The sequence below is a fragment of the Eubalaena glacialis genome, chromosome 8 (genome assembly GCF_028564815.1).
Source record: "Eubalaena glacialis isolate mEubGla1 chromosome 8, mEubGla1.1.hap2.+ XY, whole genome shotgun sequence".
Taxonomy (NCBI): Eukaryota; Metazoa; Chordata; class Mammalia; order Artiodactyla; family Balaenidae; genus Eubalaena; species Eubalaena glacialis.
Window position 1 is genome coordinate 59,171,575 of NC_083723.1, and position 27,088 is coordinate 59,198,662.

The 27,088-nt window shown below is 34.0% G+C and overlaps 1 protein-coding gene across 1 annotated transcript in view; it reads left to right on the forward strand.

Moving 5' to 3' along the window:
- The window catches only part of MEOX2 (mesenchyme homeobox 2), a 63,449-nt gene extending 37,399 nt beyond the window's left edge, over nucleotides 1-26,050 (forward strand). Inside the window, exons 2-3 of the mRNA XM_061197728.1 lie at nucleotides 11,820-11,992; nucleotides 25,796-26,050. Coding sequence (XP_061053711.1) covers nucleotides 11,820-11,992; nucleotides 25,796-26,020 — 398 coding nt within the window. The 3' untranslated portion in view covers nucleotides 26,021-26,050. The remainder of the gene's footprint in view (nucleotides 1-11,819; nucleotides 11,993-25,795) is intronic.
- Nucleotides 26,051-27,088: the final 1,038 nt, after the last annotated feature.

The window sequence follows — 27,088 nt, forward strand, 5'->3', positions numbered from 1 at the left end:
GCCAAAAATAATACACAGATCCTTTTAGAGATTTGCATTTTTCAATGTAAAATAAAGCTCTGCTAGTTACTGTGTAAATTCTAAACTTCCTAGCTTTTAGGTTGACTTCTGTTTTCAGAACAAAACTTTCATATGCTTAAAAAAAAAACTTTCTAACTCCTGATTCTATCAAATCTATAATTTTCAATTACTGAGGTCCTTAGAGCCTAGTCTCCCCCTAATAACGGCTAGAGCTTGCAGTTGATTACTGAGTGCCCACAGTATGCAAGTACTATGCTAAATGATTTACTTAGTTTATCTCCTTCACTTTAATTCTATGTTAAATATGCAGAAAAGGAAGGTTAATGGTTGAATATGCAGATAAGTGGCAGAGACTGTGGTCTTAACATCTGCTCATTTGGCATTTTGGATAATAAAGATTCTGTTTGTGTAGCTTTCATAGCCATATTTAGTATCACAATTAAATAGTGATGTTTCTGAAATCCTTGTTCTTGGGAAAACGCCATGCAATAGGTAAGGATATTTGAGGAGTTGGAAAAATGCTTTTATGTCTCTTTCTATAACTGAATGACACTTGAGGCCTATAAACGTGACCTGATAGTATGTGATCTCTGATGAGCACTTTAGTCACTCTGAGTCTCTTTATTTCTTATCTATAAATACAGCAGGTGGAACTAGATGATTTGTAAGAATCTGTTCAAGTTCTAAAATTCATGCATATTAAATCAAGATTTATTAATTAAACCAAGATTTACTAATTAAATGATATATATTTAATAAAATAATGGATTTATTATAGCTCTTACGTGATTTGACGTATTGTAGAAACATAGCATTGACAAAAAAACTTCATGAGCAATTTTAATCTGCAGACAATCTAGTCATTGACTTGGAGGAGGTAAGGCTTGGCTGTGGAATGAAGGTGGTGGTATTTACACATAAGACATTTACTTCTGAATCAAGTTGGTCATTCCTAGAGAGAGTTGTGTAACTTGGAGTTATTGATGTTTTGTCTCAAATATTATCTGTACTCAGTGGTTCTCAACTGGGAGTAATTTTGCCCCTTGGGGGCACTGAAAACAATTGGAGACATTCTGAGTGTCACGACTGGGGTAAGGTTGCCAGATTTCACCAATATAAATACACAATTCCAAGTTAAATTTGAATTTTCTATCAAAGATCCATATTTTTAATATAAGTATGTCCCATGAAATATTTGGGGTATACTTAAACTAAAATGCTGTTCATTGTTTATCTGGATTTTAAATTAAACTGGAAGTCCTGCGTAGTATCTGACAACATTGAAGTGGAGATGGGAGTTGCTGCAGGCATCTAGTGAGTAGAAGCCAGGGATGCTGCTAAATATCTTATAATGCCCAGGACAGCCATCACCCATTTATCTTGAATATGCTCATATTTCACTGCATATAAATGTAATAAGAATTATCCAGTCCAAAATGTCAATAGTGCTGAGGGTGGGAATTATGAACTATGTGTAATCAGTTCCTTCACTTGGTATAACATTTAATCTCTTGGGTTTTAAATTTTATAATCGTGACACTGCTTTGGCACTTTTCTATCTGAATATGTCTCCATATTCAGATAGAATATGGACCTGTCTCCATCTGCCATCAATTATATGAAAGATGTGTGCTTTGAAAAGTTAATACAAGGCAATACTGAGTGATGCTTTCTCTTTTTTTAAGCTGAAGGTCATTCAAATTTTTATAACAGAAGAAAGCCCCTTAGGATTGTCACTGAAATCATAACTCATGACCACAGCATGGAAATCAAAGATCCAGAACAGATTCAGAATTAGGTGCTTAGCATTGGGAATATGAACATGAATAAGGCAAATTTCTTAATATTAAATTACCTAAAGTCTAGAATCCAGAGAAGCAAAGCAGACATGAAGATAAATGAAAAGCCCAGTAATTTATAAGAGTTACTGCTATAAAAATATATTAAAGTCACTTGCCAAAAAATATATATGGTGAAATGCAAAAAAAGGCTGAGAACAATGGCATAAATGCAAACCCTCACACTCTTAGAAGACATAGACTTGTCTTCCAGTATATAAAAGAAAACTATGGAAGCTCTGCTCTTCCATGTCCAAGGGATTTATCAAGCTGTTAGCAGAATTGGTGCTGAATTTTCTAAGGCCTCACTGCAAAAACTATGTGGTGCTGTCTGACGTCGAAAGGGATCTCAGTCCCTTTTGACCTGTTGACAGATGTAAATTAGAAATGTCACAATTCTTCTGGCCACTGCCAAGTGACGTAGATCCTTGATTTCTGAAAAGAGTTTCTTTCCCTCCTCATTCTCTCAGGGACACTGTAACACCATGTAACCTCATGCCATTTGCTGATATAGAGCTGAATAGAAGGTGAATGAGAAATGGATTGGAGGCTTGCATCCTCTTCATGTCCTTGACTATTGCTTATGTGTGTATTAAAATGTAAATATGAATGCCCGTATTCATCCCCAATTACTGAATAAATGAGAACAATAGTTGACATCAAACATTTATGTTCTAGTAGGGGAAGTAAAGGATCCATACAGTGGCAGAATGTGGTAAGCATTGTAAAAAGGAAACACGACCATTTCATGGGATCCCAGAGGAGAGGTGCACTTTTAAACTAATATGATCAGGGAAAATATAATGGAATGCTGTATGTCAAAAGCTCTTCACTAGGGGTTCCTGGTCCCATTGGAGGTGGAAATGGTGATCCTTGTGAAAGCCTTTGCTATCAGGCACAATCCAAGCAGGTACATGTGCCTTGTTCTGTTGCATCCCCTTGTCCTGGGATATAGCCAGAGGCACAAAGTCAATTCTAGGTTTCTGTAATGAGTTTCTGAGCCTAGAAGTGTGTAGCAAGATTGGAGACGTTTACGTTTACCCTGAAGACATGTGTTGATTTTGTTTTGTGTTAAATACTTTGAATTTGGTAGTGAGAACTAAATCTGTGCTAAATTTGACTCAAGTTGCACTATATTTCCATTTTGTGTGTCTTTGGCTTCTTTTTCAATTTTTAGCAAAAATACTGTTTTTATTAAATATATTTGAATTGTACATCAATCATGATATTAATTTCATCAAAATTTCTTAGTTCTTTGACATTTAACTTTGTATTTATGTCACAAAGGAAGAACAATTAAGTTGGCCTCTTACTATCAGAAAGAACTACATAGTAAATAAATAATAAAAAAGGCAAGGTAATGAATTTTAAAAAAATCAACTGTTCACGTCTCATTATTTAAAAACAAAGGGACTCCATCAAGAAGAAGCTGTAAGGTAAAACTATATTCATATATTGATGGGCACAAAAAGTACAGAATTGAAATGAGTTATTGCTTAGGTACCTATTTTATTTTGATCATTTTTATTACATATATTTTTATTGAGGAAAACTGACATACAATACTATAGCAGTTTCAGGTGTAAAACATAGTGATTCAGCATTTGTATATGTTGTGGAATGATCACCATAATAAGTCTAGTTACCATCTGTAACCATACAACATTAATACAATATTATTGACTCTATTCCCCATGCTATACTTTACATTCCCATGATTTATTTATTTTATAACCAGAAGTTTGTACTTCTTGATCTCCTTCACCCATTTCATGGCCCCCCAGGCCCCCACCTTCCCTCTGCAAACACCAATCTGTTCTCTGTATCTGTGAGCCTGGGTGTTATTTTGTTTTGTTTGTTTGTTTTGTTTTGCTTTTTAGATTCCACATATAAGTGAAATCATGTAGTATTTGTCTTTCTCTGACTTATTTCACTTAGCATAATACTCTCAAGGCCCATCCATTTTGTCACAAATGGTAAGACATCATTCTTTTTTACGGCTGAGTAGCATTCCATTGTATATGTATACCACAATTTCTTTATCCATTCATCCATCCATGAACATTTAGGCTATTTCCATATCTTGACTATTGCAAATAATGCTGCAGTGAAGATGTGTATATCTTTTTGAATTAGTTTTTTTTTAAATTTTCTTTGGAGAGATACTCAGTGGTGGAATTGTTGGATCATATGGTAGATCTATTTTTAAGTTTTGGAAGAACCTCCATACTGTTTTTCCATAGTGGCTGTACCAACTTACATTCCCATCAAACAGTGCGTGAAGGTTCCCATTTCTTCACATCCTCACCAACACTGTTATTTGTTGTCTTTTTGTTAATAGCCATTCTGACAGATGTGAGATTATATCTCATTGTGGTTTTGATTTGCATTTCCCTAATGATTAGTGATGTTGAGCATCTTTTCAAGTGACTTATTTTGTTATTGAGTTGTATAAGTTCTTTATATATTTTAGACATTAACCCCTAATTGGTAATATGACTTTCAAATATCTTCTCCCATTTACTAGGTTACCTTTTCATTTTTTTGATGGCTTACGTCACTGTATAGAAGCTTTTTAGTTGAATGCAGTCCCATTTGTTTATTTTTGCTTTTTTCCTTTGACTTTGGAGTCATATAGAAAAGAAATTGCTAAGACCAATGTCAGGGGGCTTAATGCTTATGTTTTCTTCTAGGAATTTTATGGATTCAGGTTTTACATTCAAGTGTTTAATCCGTTTTGCATTAATTTTTGTATATGGTGTAAGATAGTGGTTCAGTTTCTTACTTTTGCATATAGCTGTCCAGATTTCCCAACACCATTTATTGAAGAAGCTGTCCTTTCTCCATTGTATATTCTTACCTCCTTTGTTGTAAATTAGTTAACCATGTATGGTGGGTTTATTTCTGGGCTCTCTCTTCTGTTCCAATGATCTCTATGTCTGTTTTTTATGCTAATACCATATTGTTTTGGTTACTATAGCTTTGTAATATAGTTTAAAATCAAGGAGGGTGATATTTTCAGCTTTGTTCTTCTTTCTCAAGATTGTTTTTGGCTATTTGGGGTCTTTTGTTGTTCCATACAAATTTTAGAATTATTTGTTCTAGTTCTGTTAAAAATGCATTGGAATTTTTATAGGAATTACATTGAATCTGTAAATTGCTTAGGATAGTATGGACATTTTAACAGTATTAAAATATGAACATACTGATTACTAGTAAGAAGATTGAATCTTTAATCAAAAACCTCCCAACATGGGCTTCCCTGGTGGCGCAGTGGTTGGGAATCTGCCTGCCAATGCAGGGGATGCAGGTTCGAGCCCTGGTCTGGGAGGATCCCACATGCCGCAGAGCAACTGGGCCCGTGAGCCACAACTACTGAGCCTGCGCGTCTGGAGCCTGTGCTCCGCAACAAGAGAGGCCGCGACAGTGAGAGGCCCGTGCACCGCGATGAAGAGTGGCCCCCCCACTTGCCACAACTAGAGAAAGCCCTCCCACAGAAACGAAGACCCAACACAGCCAAAAATAAATAAATAAATAAATTAAAAAAAAAAAAAAACCTCCCAACAAACAAAATCCAGGACCAGATGTTTCACTGGTGAATTCTACCAAATGTTCAAAGAAGAGTTAATACCTGTCCTTCTCAAAGTCTTTCAAAAAATTGAGGAAGAGGGAACACTTCCACACTTATTTTATGAGGTCAGCATTACCCTGATACCAAAACCAAACAAGAACAACATACACACATAAAATTACAGGCCAATATTGCTGATGAACATAGATACAAAAATTCCCAACAAAATATTAGCAAACCAAATCTAACAATACATTAAGTATTAGCAAACCAAATCTAACAATACCAAATCTAACAATACATTAATGTATTAACAATACATTAATATGATCAAGTGGAATTTTTCAAGGATGGTTTAACATTTGCACATCAATCAACGTGATAGGCCACATTGTCAAAATGAAAGATAAAAATCATATGATCATCTCAATAGATGCAAAAAAAGCATTTGACAAAATTCAACTTCCATTTATGGTTAAAAAATAACCTCTCAACAAAGTGGTATAAAGGAAATGCATCTCAACATAATAAAGGCCATGTATGACAAAGCTGCAGCTAATATCATACTCAATGGTAAAAGGCTGAAAACTTTTCCTCTAAGATCAGGAACAAGACAGGGATGTCCATTATTGCCACTTTTATTCAACATAGTATTGGAAGTCTAAGCTACAGCAATTAGGAAAGAAAAAGCAGTAAAAGACATAAATTGGAATGAAAGAAGTAAAAACCGTCACTCTTTGCAGATGACATAATACTATATATAGAAAACCCTAAATACGCCACCAAAAAAACTGTTAGAACTAATAAATGAATTCAGTAAAGTTGCAGGACACAAAATTAATATACAAAAATATGCTGCATTTCTATATACTAGAAATGAACTATCAGAAAGATAACTCAAGAAAACAATCTCATTTACAATCACATCAAAAAGAAGAAAATATCAATACCTAGGAGTAAATTTAACCAAAGAGGTGAAAGACCTATACATTAAAAACTATAATACATTGATGAAAGAAAGTGAAGAAGACACAAAAAATGGAAAGATATCCTGTACTCCTGGATTGGAAGAATTAATATTGTTAAAATGCCTGTATCTACTTTAAATTGGCTAAAATTCTTATAACTGCTATCATCTTAAAATTATAGAGGAGGGAGGAAGCAAAGAAAAGGACTTTGTTATAATATTTGCCAGTTTATCCTAGGAATGCAATGCAATGCCGAGGTAAGATTATTACCTACTGTGGGGAAACATCTACATATAAGGTGTGGGTGACTTTAAGAGACCCAAATATTTTATTTTTATGTAAATTCTGAGGTATTTATTTTCAAATTATTTATATCCAGATTCATACCAAGTTATTAAATTGGTACTAATTTAACAACAATCTTGTGCTATTATGTCTCTCTCTCGCTCTCATTCTAAAATGTGACCTAAAAATACATAGATTTTATAAAGTATCTCAAGTCTTCATACTCTTTCCCTCTATGTAATTACATCATGTGGTATGATTCTGTAATGTTACCAATTATAATATTTGCTTATGTAGGTAGCTACTGCTAAATACTGACACAGTCATGTACACTGAATTTTGATTTTCTCACTTTAAGAATTAGTTGTATAAAATTATGCCCAAGTGTATTGGGAAAAAGTCAAATCTGTAAACTAAAATTTACTCTGACATAATAGTAACTATTCTATTACATAAGTTTTAGCTATACACAGTTAATCTTTCAATATCTCCCACCAAGTAAGAACCTAAATGCCTTTAACAGAAATAAATAGGGTATCCTTTATAAATTATTTGTTCAAAACATACAATTGGAAACACAAATGTAATAAAAATAAATATATCTTCAGTTTCACTAATGTGAGATTTATCTGACTTATTTCATTCCTGAAAGCATACTAGACAATCCCATGAGTAATCAAGGAGGCAGTGAAGAGGGAGGCTGGATGGTAAACGAGTACATCCACCAATTGATAATCACTGGTCCAGCCCAAAGAATGACTTTTGCATGTTGACTACAACTGTTACTATTACTAAACTGTTACTAAAAATGGAAATTTCTGGGTTTTTTTTGGTCTTTGAAATTTGGGTTTGCTTTATAAGAGAAACTGTTATAGTGGCTCTACATTTTTCACATCAATGGTATAAGAAACAGTGGATATTTTCAATGCTAATTTCTATCCTAGATTTAGCATAGTAGTTTTCAATCCTTTTTTTCCCTTACATACCTCAGTGTATAATAGCCACATTCGTTAGTAATACTAGCTCACTATGATTGTGGTTCTCAAATCTGGAAAGTGGATCACCTAGAGGATTTAAGAACCCCTGGGGAAGATTGTTTACTCTGAAAAAAAAAAAAAAATCTGGAAAGGCTGAAATGCCCACTCATTAAGAAGCTGGAGTAGCAAGTTGGGTAAGTTTGCCATAAGGAAGGCAATTTCCCGTTTAAATGTGAAAATTACTAGCATCAATAGGATTATTCTATAAATTACTCTACATCTATCCACAATCTCTATGCCTATATAAATATAATTATTAGCTTCCTATATCTACTGTTTGCGGAGCTTTGTTAATAATAACAGAATATCTCTCATTTTGAATAGCTTACAAAACATTAATACAAGAAGTTGCAAAGCACTAGAATAGACTGTGGCTTAGTATTCATTTTTTTCTTCAGAATATGAAATAAGTATTCATTTTCGTCTAAGCTATGGAGACCTTCCTTTACATTTTGATATTTTACAGACATTGGTAAATTATGTTCTTCATTTAAACAAGTTAATAAGTTTACTCAGGGTAGCCAAAAATATACTCAATCATACTTTGTTATTTCTCTTTTGCTAAAAGGTATTCTGTGCCACTAGTGAACAGACCAAGCCCTCACATTACTTGTCGTCAGTAAAACATTATTATCTTTTGGCATCCTCTTGCACTAGGGGAAATAAAAAGTCACATGTGGAGAAGTTCTAAATGCTAGACAGAAACGATCCTTGGAGGGCAATTTTTATCCTCCACGGAAGTATTGCAGACTTCTTCCATTAGCATAGTCCCAGGGAGCAAAAGGTTAGGGAACTGGGACTGCCAGCTATACCTGAACACATAAGTCAACATTTCCTCCAAGCGGTGAGGGAGTGTGAGAGTGCACCCACATGTGCGTTAAAGTATCTGAGACGAGAAACAACAATTGTACTATTTTACATCGCAATGTACTGTACAGATGGTGACATTTTGTTTGCGGTTGTAGGCAAGAAAGGAAGGCAGTTTCCAGACTCCCCCCTCAACACCTACCATTTGGCATAGGATATGGGAGGTTGAAGAAAACGGAGGGAGTTTTGCCTCAGTTGAAACAGCTGGGAAACAGATGGAAGCTAATGTGCAATTTGCCAAAAGCCTCGTCCAAGGCTCTCACCCGTTTTCCACCACAGAAAAGCTAGTCAGGTGATAGTAGTAGAAGCTTCAGGGTCAGCAAACGATGGACTTTGCAAAATACAGGGGAAAAAAGTCAAAAAATGTTTAAAATCCAAGATTATAGAAAATATAAGTCCAGAAATGCAATCCCAAGGAGCATGTTTTTCACAGGAAAGAAAAAGTGGGAGCATCATGGGTGGAAACCACAACAGAATCACAGATCCAAGGATAAAAGTGTCCACATAATTAATTGACATTGGTGCTACCTCAGCTACATTGACGTTCTCTTTTAGGTAATGAAATCAAGAAGCACATACCCACTCTTTGTCATGTTAATTACAATATAACTATTCCATTTGTGCTTATTGTAAGTGTAAGTGTGCACAATTCACATCATTTTAGTCACTGGATTTCACTTTGTGAGCTACTTTGGTTTGGAATTCAGGCACTTGGTAAGTTGCTCTTGGATATAAATGTTGAATTATAGCCGGACTTTTGTTCAAATTCAGTCACTGGATGTATAAACCTTCTCTTGTATATTTCTAGTTTCAGTGGGCATGTGTATAGATCCACTGCATGTAACCCTTCTTCCCAGAACTGGCCCAAGTTTTGTATGTTTGTGTGTGTCTGTGGCATTTTTGAAGTACTGCTGAATACTGCGAAAGTTAAAAGAAATCGGTTTCAAAAATAAATACAACTTAATAGGCTTTCCTCAATGTGAATTTGTTCATTCATGCTTCTATAAGGGAGTGTGTTAACCATGAATCATTCCAATTGAATTGCTTATGAGAAAAAATGCCCTGGCTTTGCTTTCAGTTTCCAGAGTTGCATTACTGAAGGGAAAAGAGCATTGTCCCCACATAAAGAATAATCAGCCACAGATTTCAGACTAAACATGGCTCCAAACTGGCAAAAATATACTTTTGATTCACGTGAGAACATGAGTCCTTGTGAGAGGGACTTATCTGAATACTCTGGGCTGTGGCTGAGTTTGCCTCTGCCAGTACAGCTGATGGAAAAGTTAAAAAAAAAAAAAAAAAGAAATCAATCAATGGAAAGTTTTGTTCACATAATACCAGAATAGCAAAATGCACCAAAGATGTGGAGGTTGGCAAATCTGTGGCTTAAAAAAGTGGATAATGCAGGTTCCACTTAGAGCCAGGTAAGTTCACGTGGTGTAAACACAGCCTAGCTGAGAACTCACACATCTTCTAATCCGTAACTCATCTGGTCCCAGTGGCTTACAATCAGATACAGTCAGCCTGTGTCTAACATATCACAAACCACTTTTTGCACTGGATAAAGCCCTGACTGCCCTGTCAAGGTGGGGAGGCAGTCAACACGGGGCTATGTGACAAGCCCAGAAATGTGGTCTGTGAATTCTAAAGAATTTATGACAGTGCCAGTGCGCCAGGCAGTGAAACATGCCCTGTGATCCCTCACAGGAAATTAATGGCCAAGTATGCCAAAATTTTGATGCAAACCTATTGCCCCTGCTGCTACTAGACCTAGAAAACTTTACATTTGGCCAGCGTAGATTCTGGTAAGAGTCAAATCAAAACTGTTTACATTAGAGCACCTTGTCTAGCGGATTTCCATTATGCAGACCCCTCTTGACTTTTGTTAGACTTCCCCCAGCCAGACAGAAAGGAAAAGAGCACTAAAAAAACAATATTTTGTACATAGCATATTTAAGCATCATTGGATGAAGAAACAAATACCACTTTAAAAGGTCCTTCATAAAGCTGTACCATACTATATTTGTCAATTAAAAAAATGTCACACTTCGTAATCTGATTGACCGTCATTTTTCCTATATCATTTCTCTCATTTGGCTTCATAGAAGAGTTCATTGTATCACTACCTGGTAAAGGCATCACTATTTGTGTGTACAGGCTCAAAAATAATTAGAAAACAAATAATTTTTGAGAGAGTACAGACATGCCACTGTATCTTGATTATGTTGATATTTCACTGAGGTAAATTTGACATGAATTATTAGAGCTGGTATGATTATCTATTACTTTGTATATGTAGAATTTTTTTCCATTATAGACACACGTTCTGTTCTTCAGTATGTTAAGAATGTCTTCTAACCTACATCTCAGGGATATTATGAAGATAAGTAAAATATGTTAATTATGTCTTGAACTCTTAGAAGAAAAGATGGCATGATATGCTTGCTGTAAATTATGATTTTTCTACAGGGCATTATAAGATTTGGTGTTTGGGTACCTAATTTTAGGTGTTGGGCATCTTATGTTTATCTCATATGTAGGGAAAAAACATTTAAAACTCTGTTCATATTTTGAGTTAAATGAACAAAATTGTATTTATAGATTCCACATTGCACTAAGTATTACTCAAAATAAAAGGAGAGCATTGCTATTGCCTTCAAGGAGACTGCACTTAAATTGAAATTAAAAAACCAATAAATACACACACACACACACACGTACGTATGCTTACTCTGAGCTTGAACTGACTTTTACGGTCCAGTTGCTAGATATTTGAATTGCTCAGATAGTTACATACTGAGTCACCACTATGTCTTAGGATCACTCTGTTTAGTCATACTTAGACCTCAAGAATTTATGTTGAAAAACTTATTAGAAGAAATTTTATATCTGAATAGTTTCAGATATAAAATTGTTTTCTAGAGGGGCTTTGTTTTATCTTGTTATTATAACAGCATGTTAAGAGCAGTTAAGTTTTTTGTTCCTATTTCAAAAGAAGAAAACTAGACACTTCCCCAATTAGGTTGTGAGTCACTTGGGGACACACTGGGAAAAAAAAGAAATTTATCTCACCCTGTTGAGATAAGTCTTACTGTCTTTGGTCTCTCTCTATTTTTACCATGTCTAACGCTACCTGGAAAAGTAGTTACTCAGTAAATGTTTCTGGTATGAATGATATGATTGAACATGTTTAAATGTATGAACTAAATCTAATTCTCTCTTTTATTTCCAGACTCCCAGGAAGGAAATTACAAGTCAGAAGTCAATAGCAAACCCAGGAAGGAAAGGACAGCTTTTACCAAAGAGCAAATCAGAGAACTTGAAGCAGAATTTGCCCATCATAATTATCTGACCAGACTGAGGCGATATGAGATAGCAGTGAATCTGGATCTCACTGAAAGACAGGTAATGTCGGATATTGAGATTATATGATATTTTTAATTGCTTTGGGTCAACAATCTTCTCCCGCCATTTTTGAAATATCTAGATCTGTGGTTCTTAAATATCATTGGGAAGACAGATTTTCTCTTTCATGATGAAGTTTTTGCCCGGCAAAATGACAAAATTAAGAAAGAATAAGATAGTCATGTTTTATAGAAAACTTCATTTATTCAGTTTAAGGAATCATCCTTTGTTCTGTGATTGTACCTTTCTTATATTTTTTGATTTTAAAATATTATTTCTTTTATATAATGACGGCATATGGAGAGGAATTTTATTTGCTTATATTTTAAAATCTCCTTATTTTGCATAATAGAAAGTTGGCAGTCCCATGTTAGTTTCCTCTATTGCTCAAGTTAGGGTTTATGTTGCACATTAACCCCCAAACTTCAGTGACATAAGAAAAAAGTTCATTGTTTGTTCACTCTCCATACTAACTTTACAAGTCCAGCGCTCCAAATAATCACTCAGGGACCCAGTCTGACCCTCTGGCATCCTGACATGTGGTGTCCTTGGTAACCACAGGAGGTAAGAAAGAGTTGGAGGTTCATGCATTGACCTTTAAATGTTTTCACCTGGAAATGACCCATGTCACTTCCATTTACACTCTAATGTCCGGAAATAGTCAATGGTACCACTTAAATTCAAGGGAGCTGGGAAATTATGGGAGCAAGGCCACATAGATCGTCGGTAAACATTTCTACCCCATTACTTCAAATATTTTTGAAATTGTATTGGTCTCAGAAGTTCAAAATTCTGGTACCCACTCATTTAGAGAACACTTTGAAATTATTAGTGACCTGTGGACACCAGTTAATAAGACCTAAATAATATTTTTAATTAATTACTTTTTAGGTCCTTTCTTGTATTTTAATTGAATGGCAAATGATTTGCTCCAGTAGTGTTCCCAGAGCACTCCTTATATGGGTTCTGATTTTCCCTAGGAGAATCTACCCTACTGATGGTTAATAGTTGCTAATCTTTAGGAAAACATTCCTGAAAGGCAAATGCAAACATTTTTATGGACAGTGCAGTTTTGATTGGCACTCTTAGGAGTAGAGTCTCATTTCCTCTTCCACTGTGTGCACCTCCTCCAGGGATCCCACTGGAAGCAAAGAAATATCAACATGGTGTGGACAGATGAATACTGTCTTAGGAGAGCAAGTTATTTTATCCAACTTCTTCAATCATCTGCTTTCCTTCTGTTAATTTCTGTATTTCAGGTTTTAGTAGGATAATTCTGGGTAGTGAAAATATACAGAGGAACACTTTTATGTGGTTTTATTTATTGGCAGTTTATATTTTATTAAATATTACGACTAGTACCGAAGTTATGGAGCACAACATTTTCCTTCCCTTGAACTTCACATACAAAGTTCTCTCCGTAAGTGTACAACATTTGGCATGCTGGAAAGCAGGATCCAAAATCTACATCGTCAGACATCTGTTTTTTTGCTTTTATTTTTTTTTAACTGGAAACAGAAAAAAAGAAGGAGGGTGGAATTATACATTAATGTTTTTGTATAGAGGCAGTGAATTCTAGGAAATGAAACTATATTTTAAATGATACATAAAGGAAATAAGAAACTGGGGTTTGCTTGTAATCTACAGAAATATGGGATGCATTACTGTGCTTAGTCTAGAGAAAAGTCAAGATCTGTGCTTTCTTTTCTGGGAATGTCCTATGGTTACCTGTCATTATCTGATCATAGAGCAGAGGCCTCACTTTTGGCTAAGAATAATGTCTTTTTAGGAGAAATTCTGTAAATTTGGTTTGGGAATTTTGAAAGTATTTTGGGTATTTCTTCTTTTTTCCTAACTGACTTGCCATTCTTGGAAAAGAATCAGAAGCCATTATGTGAAAAACTTATGTACATATATATACATAGCCACACACACACTATATACGCGCACATGCACAATTTTAATCTTTGTTTTTTAAAAAGGGCCCCTTTAAAATTTGTATCACTTAGCCTTTGCTGTGTAACAAGCCACTCAAAAGTCTTAATGGCTTTAAATAATAACCAACATTTAATTTGCTCAAAATTTTGAGGATCAAAGATTTTGACTGGGCTCAATTGGCCTACTTCTGGCCTTACCTAGAGCCCTCATGGAACTGTAGTCAGCTGGTGGGTAACTAAGAATTGGTTGGTGTAGGCAGCCTCACCTGGGACATCTTGTCCCTGTTGCATATGTGGTTTCATCTTCTAATAGGCTCCCTGGGATTCACAAATGGTGGTAGAAGCATTCCCAGGAGTATTTAGAGGAAAAACGCCAATGTACAAGGGCTTTCAAAGCCTCTGCTTGCATCATATTTACTAATGTCCCATTGTCTAAAGCGAATCATATGACCAAGCTCTGTGTCATTGTAAGAGAGGACTGCCCATGGCCTATGGGAGTAGACACATGGAAGGAAGACAAAATTTTTTTGGAGGTCATTAGGGAAACAGTCTAACTATGGCCTCATAAAGGGAAAAAATAACAACAACAACAATAACAACAAAAACAAACACTGAGAGTTAATTAGGTTTTCAAAGAATTGAAAATTTGGTATTGTGTAGAAGTTTTTTATCCTATAAATCTCTATTAACAGTTTTGCAAGTTAATAAGAAAATATGATGGATGCATGTGGAATCTAAATTCCCAATCAAAATTATGTCTTTAGTTTTTGTTAGTCAGAAAAAAATTTAATTGTTATGAGAAAAATCTGAACAAAAATCCTAGATTTGCCAATTGGAATTGGGTATTCTTAGACAAGTAACAATCTCCCCCAGGCATAAAATGGAAATTAAAACTACCTTCTCTTTCTTCTACTCAGGTTTATATGTCACAATGAATGTGAAATAAATTTTAGCATAAACTATAAAACAAATCTATCATCCGGAGGGGGGAAAACTTCTTTGCTATGCAAGGCATAGTGAGTTAATCCTTTTGTAACACAAATATTTGTTGAGCTAGATGATAGAAATAAAATCTTGTTAAAATAAGCTGGACAAGTCTGGTAGAACTCATGAAAGAAGCAAAAATTGAACAATTGTTAACTATTGTGATGAGTGTTGAATATCAAAAGAGAGGAATGACAGGGTCATCTGAGAGAATGTTCCTGGTTATGCCAAATGTTCATGTCTTTTTCCTCTACTTCTGTGCACATTCAATATCTTAAATTAAGAATCTGAAGGCTTTTTTTCTGGGCTGAATTTTACTATGCTAAATTCATCAGAAAAATATTGTATGCTGTCAATCAATTTTGCTATTCTTAAAGGTCTGAAAGCATATTCCTCCAAGATGCCAGAGCGCTCATCCCAGTGAGATATTTTCAGTTTATTTTCTCATGGTTGGGCTTTTAAAATTATAAACATAGAGTTATAAACTGAACCCTTTGCATTCATCTTCTTTTAATTGAGATACAGCTATTCCATTACTTTGATTTTGCATTAATGTCATACATACTTACCTATGTAATCTATATCTTGACATATGAAATCTTAAATAACTCCCCTTTTATAGGATTTCCACATGTAAAATATTCTAATTATAGATGTACAATTTTTCAGTTCCATTCTGCTGCAAGATTTATTTTTTCCATACTTTAAAATAGCATGAGATTTATTAAAGTAACTTAAATGTATACACCAAAGAATATTATCTCTAACTCCATTTTGTTCAGTGTTTTCCTTAACTTTAATAGAATGTTTAATCTCCTAAAATTTTTTTTATTGATTTTTTAAAAGCCTTTCAAGATTCAAATATGGAAAAAGAACTTGTATGTTCTAATAATGTAAAGGGAAAAAACAACAAATGTTGAATCATTTCCATTAATAGCAGAATTGTTTCACAAGAAATAACTTTCTTGTAAATGAAAACTTACTTTATAACCAGAAACAGTTTTTAGATGTAATTTTATTTAGAAAATTTACATAATTGCCTGTAAAATATGTATATGTATAATTGATATGTTATTTGTAGATACTGCTCCCTTGTTTATATCACCCAATCAATATACTTGCCACACATGCTCTGATGGGCCACATACATGTGATTATAAATATTTGCAGTAATGATTAGGTTTCCTTTTAGAAAAAAGTAAGGTACACTAAATCCTTAAATATCACTCGGGACTCAAATTTTCAAATCTGAAGAATAGTTCTGAAATCTCCAAAGAAATCGGACTTTTATGTTTGTGTCTCCCATAATGCAATGCCTATACAGGTAGGGGATGTCTGTAATCCCCTTTGAACTCCATCTGGCCAAAGAGGAAGAAGAAAGAAGGAGAAAAAGAGGCTGATCCTGCAAAGGAATTCCATGTTAGCACTTAGGTGTTAAAGAAAATTGTTTTATGTTAAATAAAAATGGATACACTGGAACAAAGTTGAGCTTTAAATATTTTAATTATATAGTGCTGTTTTGTGGAACAGTTACCACTCTAGTAACCTTCCAGTTTCTAATTTACAGCCTCAAGTGTACAACATATTCTCATATACCCTTCTCAGTCAACATCTAATAATCCTCAGTTGGCAGAGCCACTTGGAATACTTTGAAGAGCCAGTCAGTCTGAAGACCCTCCTGTCCCAAGATTTTTTTTAAGTTTGACGAGCTTATTCTGGCTTTTTCATCCATCCAGATACACTTGGAAAAAGCTCATGCCAAATTTTTAACGTCTCACAATGGGAAGAAGAGGGAAGGCAGCTGCATAAAACTATAGGAGTGACAAAATGGACATATTTATAGAGTTAAGGCTGCCAAATATAGAAAGAATGGGAGATCCTTCCTTTTCACAAAATCATTTCACAGAGCTAATCAAAGGTGCAATGTTGCAGATTTGTAAGCTAAGATTACCAGGATAAACAGCCTGAATTCATGATACCTCTGCCAAGATAAATGGAAAATCCCACCTAGTTGGATCATACTACATTAGTGGGAATGAGAGGGATTATGTTTTGTTTGTTACTCATAAATCATTAAATGGCTCAATGCCAAGTATTTTCCAAATAGACGTCCATTTTTTGGATGACTGTGAAGGAGAATTTTTCCTGTGCCAAATAAACAGTGGTTTTGTGTTTTACTCAGCATTTTGCGCAATCCCTCCCCTTTGCAGGTTTATTTCTATACATTTCTATGAATACTTTCAGTTACTTAGCTAATAAATTATGTCTCCAAGATCAGACATATTGTCTATTCAAGGTAATCCAAGAATACCTGTGTAGCCAGCGATTTTAGATACTTCCTCATTTCTTTAGAGTAGTATTTAACAGTCACGTAGAGTAACGGTTAGATATTTCTTTTGCTTAAATCATGGTGTGCCTGCTAATTTGAGAGATTAAATATGATTTGACTCTGATGGGAAAAATGGGGTAGAATAGGGTGGACGATTTGATGGTGGAATATACAGTGGAATCTTAGTTCAAAATAAAAAGAGATATTTCCTGAATAATGCTGTTTGTTTGTTTTTATAAAGAAATGCATATCGACAACGTGTGGTGAGCTCTAAAAGCCACATTCAGAACTGCCTTAGGTTCCACAAAACAAAGGCTATGATGTAAAATTTAAGAATATCAATAATAAAGCAAAATCTATAAAGAGAAGATTAACAATTCCACCCTCTCCTAAATTAATTTTCAGAGATATTAGCTGTATAAAGTAAAGGCTGAGAAATAAGCAATTGAACCCTAACCATTTACCAATGTAAATATCCAAGTTTGAAATAATATAGAAAAAAATCAGAAAAATAAGACTCCACCCTTATTGAACCAGCCTTGAGAGTATGTAAAGAATCTATTTTTTAAAACGTTCTTAGGTAGATGAATAGAGAGATAGACGTAGAGATATACAGATACATCGCTATCTACCTATATGTATATACACACACATATAAAATGAGCCTTAATTTTAAGTATTTCCTCAATAAGGAAACAAATAACTTATATTTAATCAATAAATCGGCAGTAACATTCTGAAACATATCATGCGTTGCAACACAGATCATCATTTAAAGTGTAATGTTAAAGAAAAAATCTTCTGTAATGAAAGATTACTCCTTTTCCACAGTATCCTTGCGATCATATAAGGTTTTTTTCATGTAATTTAAAATGAATTCTAAAACTAAGAAGCTTCTGGAAATTTTGAGAAGCCGGTTCGAGTTTTATGTTGACATCTTCAACTTTAAAGAGATGTTCTGTTATCTAAAAATGTATATAGAGCATTGCATATGTTCTATGACATCTATAAAATAGTAAATACAGATCTAATAATGGACAATTTCTAGAGAATTTGGCTATAAAAGACTTTCTACCAATTAATCTCACTATTTCCATGACTCCTCATGAAAACCTGAGATGTATTTAACTTAGGATGGATTTTAACTTCATTTCTCTTTATCACTTCTAATTCTTATGCTGAACAGTTTTTTTTCAATTTTTTGAAATTTTCCCAGTTATTGAAATTACTGAATACTTTTGTGATCAGTGTATGTTCATACGATAGTAATAATTGCCATTATAAGTTCTTAGAATAATTTTGGAAGCAGCCCCAAAATCTAATAAAAGTGTAGTGAAGGTTCACATGTATTCTGATATTGAAATTAGTTGTCAAGAAATAATCAGAATATTTAATTAGATTGAATCATAAGAATTGCCAATATTCTACTGCTCTTATAAGAATGGTGAGTTTCTGTGTTTCAATCAGTATTTACATTTGCTAGATTTCACTTAATTAGACAGTGGCTAGGATAAAGTTCATTTCTTAAAATTGTATGTACTGATTGTGATATATTGCTAACTATTGTTAAACATTATCCCAGAGATTAGGCAAGATGTTGCAAGCAAAGGTCATCATTCTAGTTGATCTTAGTAGTTTAAACAAGATAAGTACTAGCTGTGGGTCAGAATACACAATTTCCATGTATTCCAGAATTGCTATTCAGGAATTTGTTAACACAGTAATGGAGCAAAATGCCTAATTTAGTTTTGATATTTCCACTCAGATTTGCTGAAGTCATTTACTCATGATATACTGAGCTAAACAATATTTCACTTAGAATAACTAAAAGATGTATCTTTTTTTTTAATCTTGTATAGAAATAGTGTAGTGAATTTTCACTGTAAATTAATATTAATAAAGTAGGTCATTTGAATTGAATTTCATCAGGTATGACAAAAGAGGTAAAATTGTTAGCATTTACTACTACTATGACATTTCTAAAGGGTCAAATTTAAAAGTGGTCAGTCCTCTAAGAATTTTGCTCGTCATGTGAATGATTACTCTGGCTGCATTTTTGGTAAGGAGAATATAATACATATGATTGGCTTATAATTAGTTTATTTCTTGTTCAACATGTTATTTGCCCACGGCTGCCAATGGCTAATGCGTATTCAGTTTGTTCAAAGACATGTGAAATCGTAAATGTTTTATGACTACATTTTTTTTTAGTGAGCCTGGTTCTCAAGCATTCTAAGTACAGAAAGAAAAAAAAGAGACTTTGAAACTGAAAATTATAGAGGCCGGAAAATGATTTCCTGGTCTTAAACATTGTGTTGAAATAGAGGTGAAAGGTGAGTGGCAGTCCTCTACAGAGGGATTCAGGCTTTTAGTCATGGAATATGTCCTAACCCCCTTCACCCCCCAACACACACACACACAGACACACACACACACACACCCCACGTCCCAACCCCATGTTGCACTGCTATAGAAACAGTAGTCAACCGGTAGCTCCCACGTGCTTCTTGGAAATAGCCGAGGGATTCCTTCTCTTAATCAGATATAAAGCTATTCAGACAGGAAGAGTAAAGAAGCTTTCTTTTCCCCCATTTTTCATCCTTACCTTATAGAGCATTCTTGGTTCTAATTCTTCAGTTTAACCACTGACTTTGCCACTGAATTACTTGGATAAGTCTTACTGGGATCCATTTATTGATACAGTAGGTTTACTAGATCAGCCACCGTGATCAAATTTAATCACACCTGTGATAAAATTATATTCATACAATTACTCCTTTGCATGTTTTCACATGTTAAAGATGTGAATAAATATTTGTTAGTGTTTACAGTATTTCAAGTGTTCATATACAAATAGAAACAGTTGAAATATTAAATCTACAAACTCCAGATGTTTAGAGACATCTAGATATGTCACTGAAATATTTAGTTTTCATCCAGATGTTACGTGTTATGATTGTTTCTTCAAAAGACAGACATTTATGGTAGTCTATAGATATGGGTTATAGCATTATGTAGATTCTACTTTCTATCAACCAGTTTGCCTCTGGCCATTTTAGAAAATTGTATGACAATACAGCTACATATTTCATTTGTGTTCTCCTGATATATTGTGAACCCTCAAGGACAGGTATTATGAACTTATACATAGAAGGCCATATGTGAATGGCTAAATAAATTAAAGAGATAAAACGAATGTTTAGCAAATAGTAACAGTGATTCTCAGTTACAGTATTTTTATTAAAGAGAAAAATTAGATTTCTAGATTCTGAAATATCATTTACACAAATTAGCTACAGTGAGATTCTCTTAGCTGCTTTCTTCAGTAACGAGAGTCAAGATGTGAATAAATGTTTTCCTATTTATTTAAATAGTAGTTTGATTATCCAGGCGATGTGAATACTAAATACTTGTAAACTAGGGGATTAAAAAGTGAGGCTTCATAATAATCAGATGTTCTGAAAAGTAAAGTTTATAACTGAGCACTTGAAATATTTACTACTAATACTGCAGGCTATTATTTCCTTTGTTATTTTTTTATTTTGAAGATTTTGTTGAAAAATATTACCTTCATGCAGAAATATTAAGAGCCTATAAGTTTGGTTCATATTGCTTTCGTTTCATGAACAATGGTATTTTTCATTACTCAGATTCTTGTGGGAGAAAGAATTTATTTTTATCTGAGTTATTAATCATACTATGTAAGAAAACATACTTCATACGGAATCTTGCCCTAGATCCAATCTTAAAAAAAGGAAATACTAAAAAAAAACACAACAAAACTCATTAACCAGCATTTCCAGAGAAATTGCCGATAGGAGATAAATTGACTTTAAGCCCAAATAAAATAATAAAGGTTCACAAAATTTATATATCATACTCCAAGATGGACATATTTTAGTTGTATGCAAAATATTTGATGATCCAATTTCCTAGCACCTAAGGTACTACCCTAAGTTACTAGAACAAAAAATTCAGAGACACACAGGATGCCAGTAACAACAAGAGCATGAGATTCCCAGAGGAAAGAAATCATTTGCTATAATAATTGTGTGGCAGCAAAACAGTGTGGGACATTGAATGTAGGGGTAGAGTTCATGCCATCTCATGGACCATTGGGGGAACGTCTTATTAGGGGATTAGCAATGACACCAACTACAACAACAAGCAGTTTAAGGATATTCTGTAAAAGATGAAGCTAATCTTTACTCATCTCAGTATATGCCAAAGGCCTCATATACAGTCAGTAAACTGCCCTTGAGGGCAGGAACTATTTCTTATTTATTTGTACACATTCCTCAATCTAACCCCTCTTACCTGTTACTAAACATTCAGTAATATTGAGTGTATGAATGAATGACTAGAGATTCCAAGTCACCAAGGAAACACAAGATTAGTTTTACTCTACTTAGTTTATAAGTGCAGATTATTATATGAAACACACTTGCAAATTTTAATCAAAATAATTTGCATATTTTAAAAATTGTCAAGCATTTGAATGATTATTCTTTAGCTATCTTACAAAAGTATTTTTTCAATCCAGCCAACGAAGCTGGATTATTAAGTGATAATAAATTAAACTATAAAGTTTCTTTATTTATAAAACCATGGAGTTATTATTCTAATGGCAATATTGACATAATCCGGAATTACTTTTATAGATTTGTTTTTAATACTGTGATGGTTGTAGAAAAACATATGCTTTTCCCCAAAATCTTCCTCTCCGTATTTCAATTCATCCCAATATTTTATATTTGAAAATACAACTGGACACACTGACTTTTGAAGTTCTGTACTCTTCCTTCCCATTTGTATATGGTGTACTCATCATGCATCTGTTTCTGTGTTTTGTTCCATTACTAAATTCACGGAGTTCCTGTATCAAATACGTAGCTTGAAATAAGAAAATACCTCAAGGTATTTCAAGAAATACCTCAAGAAAATACCTAAAGGTATTAGAATTATTAGATTTGTTATATCATCATCAAATGCTTTCACATATACATGCATATATCTATATTTCCATATATATGTATGGATACATAGCTACTATTGAAAACTCTGAAGTCTTTCATTTGTCTGTTTAAGAAAATGAAATGGCAAAATTTCACATGGTAGACATAGGAAACAACACAAAATAACCTATACTGTTTCTAAAATCAATACCATATTCTTACATTTTTCTCATTTAGAATTGCACATAACAGGTTTTATACTGGTATTATAGAATGAATGCACCCCTCCTCCCAGAAAAGGAAATAAGTGTAGATTTAAAGAAATCTATTCCTCCCATTTTCTGCCAAGATTATTTTGGCTGGATATTTCACTCTTTGGTGACAATGATGATGATGTGTTTCTTCCATCTGGAATTGTCCATGGAGAAAATGTCCCTATGGAGAATCTTGAAAGGCTCATTATTCCAATATTACAAATATGAAAATTGAGGCAGAGAGAAGTATAATTTTCTCAAATTCACACAGAAACTCAGAAGTGAAGCCAGGAGTAGAGCCCAACTCATGTGGAAAAGATCTAATGAAACATGCAATGTCAAGCTTGCAAAGGTAATTAAATTGAGTAGTATAATTACCTAAATTACAGTACAGGAAAATAGTGTCATATTTACAAACCTAATTATATTGAGTAGGAGAATTACCTGAATGATAGTAATCATATGGATGGAGTTCACATACTTTATATTCTTTACTTTTCTAACCTGAAGGCTTAAAAAGCAGGAGTTTGAAATATAACAGGAACAAAACCAAAAAAAAGAAAAAAAATCAATTTGGAGCCAAACAAACCCCCAGGTTTAAATTCTTGCACCACATTTTCCCATCTGTGTACTCTTAGGCAAGTCACTTAACCTTTGAGTTTCAACTGCCTCATCTATAAAATAGGAATCATATAGAACAAATTTTGAGTATTTGAAAAATGCATATATAGCACCTATCAGTATAGGGGCTTAGCCCTAAGTAGATATGTGATTAAAAATCACAGCTTGTCATTTGGCTATTAAGTAATAATAATACAAGAACACCAATCAGCTTGTTTATAATCAGTCTATTTTACTACATATTCTGCATTTCTAAGCAATCTTTTCCTACATTTTCTTATTTTTGATTGTTAAATGGATTAATATATGTATGGATAACGTATGATACAAGATTTTAATTATGGCCTGCTAGAACAATGAAAATCCAGAGTTGAGAAATGACTTGGTTTAAATATTTTTTGGTGCCAGCATCTGAGAAAACTGTACAAATTTTGATGGAGTATTGTGATTTGAAGACCACTTAAATAAGTACATCTTTAGAAATGTAATATGTTTCTCTTTACTTCTCTTTAGCACTCTGCATTTACAGAAATTGAGATTGTTTCTAAAATGAAAATGGAGAATATTCAAAATATTCCTGGAGTAGAATAAAACAGAACTATCTCTGCCAGATATAAAGACTTACTATGAAATTATAATAATTAAGACTGCGGTTTTGTCAAAAGGTTATAACAAATGAGTGCATCCAATAAAGCTATGTGTAAATAGAAATGATGTATGACAAAGTTGAAAACAATAATTTCTGGAAAAAGGGTGGACTATTCGTTAAATGGTCTTGGCATAAACTTATTATACAACTGGAATAAAGTAAATTTAGAAATTTTCTTTGCAGTATATACTAAAGTCAATACGTCATGGATTGAGCACTTCAATTTGAAATGCAAACCTTAAAACTTTTAGAAGAAGACAAAGAAGAATATCTTAATGGTCTCAGAAGAAAGAATATTTTTAGAGACGACATGAAAAAGATAGCCATAAGAGAAACAATTGATAAATTTGAATATAATAAATTTTAGAGTTTCTGATCATCAAAAGATACTCTAAGGAAAGGAAATGGACACACTATAAATTGAGAGACTATAGTAACAGCCATATAACCACAAAGCATTAAATTAGCATTCAGAACATATTTTAAGAGTCCATAAGGAATGAAATTAAATCCAAAAACAACTCAGTGCAACCCAAAGATGTGGAGGCACTTCACAAAAGAAGAGATACAAATGGGCCATAAACACTTAAAGATGCTGTACTTTATAGTAATCAGGAAATGCAAACTAAGAACATGGTGCGATAACATTTATAGTCATTATATTGGAAAAAAACTGACTGATAACTCCAACGATTGACAAAGATGTGGACTGATAAGAACTCTTACACCCCGGACTGTGGGGGGTTAAATTGATGAAGCTTTGGAAAATAATTTTTCTGTATTATCATGTTAAATTCAACATTCATACACCCTGTGTATGATGGCAACTCCTGGATGTATACTCAGAGAAGTTCTATCACATGTTTATCACAACACAAATGCAAGAATATTTATAACAGCATCATTTATAATGGAAAAAAACAAGTTGTTCAAGTGTCCATGAACAGTAGAATGGGTACACTGTAATATATTCACACAATGAAATCGTATACAGTCATGAAAAATGAATGAATGCAGTCCCTTGAATCAACATGGATAAGGCAAGAAGGCTATAGTTAAAAACATTCCATTTCGATAAATCTAAAAGACAGGTGAAATTTAACAGTACTCTTTAGGGTCACATGTAGTGGAAAAAGCTGTTGTCTCTGTTTATTTCTTTGTTTCAAATAAAGGCTTGGGGATGATAAACACAAAATTCAGGCTTGTGGTAACTTTGAGTGGGGTACACAGAGAAATGCAATGTAAAAGGAATAGTTAGCCTAATAAGAATATACAGTGATGAGAAGTGCAACAGGAAAGGAAGTGAGTTCCTCCTAAACAAGAAAATGAAATGATGCCTTTATTATTATGGTTGTGGTCATGGATGGTCATTTAATGCATGTCTCTACAAAGCTGATGAGACTAACATAATATATAATCTCAGTATTAGCAATTAACAAGTATCAGTGAAAATTTTGGATCTTGATCTTGTTTTGAGGAAATCATTGGAATCACATATATGTAAAGTAAAATAAAAGTACTAAGGGCAGAAAAAAAAAGCATAGTTCAAAAGAAGATGGACTCACTCTGAGGTGGAATGGTCAAGTAAAGCTTTGGGGATGCAGCCGTGGACTGCAGCGGCACAGAATGACCTTCCAGATGTAGCTTCATCAGTAGCGCCCTGAGCATTTTTTAAATGGGTTCAGGAATTGACAGCCCGGGGCGGGAGGAGGGCTGTTGTTTGGCCCAGACAATTATTAAATGTTAGTTCTAATTCACAGAAACTCTTTATAAAGCTAAATACCTTTGAACAACCTAAAATGATAGAGTACTTTCCCATCTATTTTTTACACTGTATGTCATAAAATGTGAAATATAGTACTTGGTACCTTCTGAAAGTTTTAAAATTATTCTCATGAACGTGGGACATGATTAAATTCAATGCTGATTTATTTTCATATTCACTCTTTCATAGTGTGTTTGTATAAGCCTTGGAAAAGCTATTTTTTTCACTGATGACCAAAAAGGAAGAAAAAAATGGTCCATTTAACTTTCTTTCGTGCTTTCTTTTGTTTGCTCCCTTTCTTCGTTAAAGGTGAAAGTCTGGTTCCAGAACAGGCGAATGAAGTGGAAGAGAGTAAAAGGAGGACAGCAAGGAGCCGCTGCTCGAGAAAAGGAACTGGTGAATGTGAAAAAAGGAACACTTCTCCCTTCAGAGCTTTCGGGAATCGGTGCAGCCACTCTCCAACAAACAGGGGACTCTCTAGCGAATGAAGACAGCCACGACAGTGACCACAGCTCAGAGCATGCACACTTATGATATACACGGAGGGGATCAGCTCCGTTCTCAGGAAAGAAATGTTGTGATGGCAAGCCTTCTTCAAACATCGTTTACACAGAGAGATGACTAGGACCGTGATTTTTAATATTATTAAATTCAGGCATCTCGAGTCTGTTTCTCATGATATATAGAGGGTTTACACTAAGTGCCACTTATTAAAGATTCTTCTACAGTGAAGATGGAGGTGAACTTGCTTTGAATATTCCAGATGTGTTGGTCGTGTGTAGGACAGTGAGCAGCTTTGTGTTTGCTTTTGCTTGCACTGAAAATTAAATTGCTATCAAGAGCAAACTATGAGACATGTGCATTGAAGGTGCCTCCAGAGTGAAGATGCAGAAGGTGAATTTGCTCTGAACATTCCAGATGTCCGAGGTCATGTGTGTGACAGTGGGCAGGTATTTGCTCTCGCTTGCACTGACAATTACACTACTATCAAGAATAAACCATGAAACATTTTATCCTGAACAGCCACAGTGCCTGAAATCACTCTTAAGTGGATTAAAAAATGTATTTTAACTCTGTATATATTACCCTTAAGTCATTTTCCTGTCTTCACTAAGTTTAGCAATGCATTCGTATTAGCTGATGAAAATAGGCACTCACGATGACAACCAGAACCAGCTTCTTGTCTTTTTATACATTTTGTCATCCCAGAAACAATCAGCACATGCTTACTTGTGTTTGAGTAGAGAAAAATACATTAGAGTCTGATAGGACATATTCTTGTACCACAGACAAAACAAATCTTATGTTGCATTTTCTATCAACTGCTGCTAATACATTATTATAAAACTTACCTAGCTCCTCAATTCTTCCTATCTTATAGCTTGGAAAAAAAATTTAGGATCATAGGCAAACCAGTTACTTGCAGAAAGAGCTTTGTATGACAGACATTGATTTTATTTCTATAAAATGTTAGCTGTTGTGAATATGATTTAATTAACAAGAAAAAGGGTTTCCCCCTGATTGGCCATGGTGTTAGACAAGTTGCAAAACAAAATTGATTCCTCAAGTTGGTAGAAGGTAAAATTCTGAATGTTTTCAAAT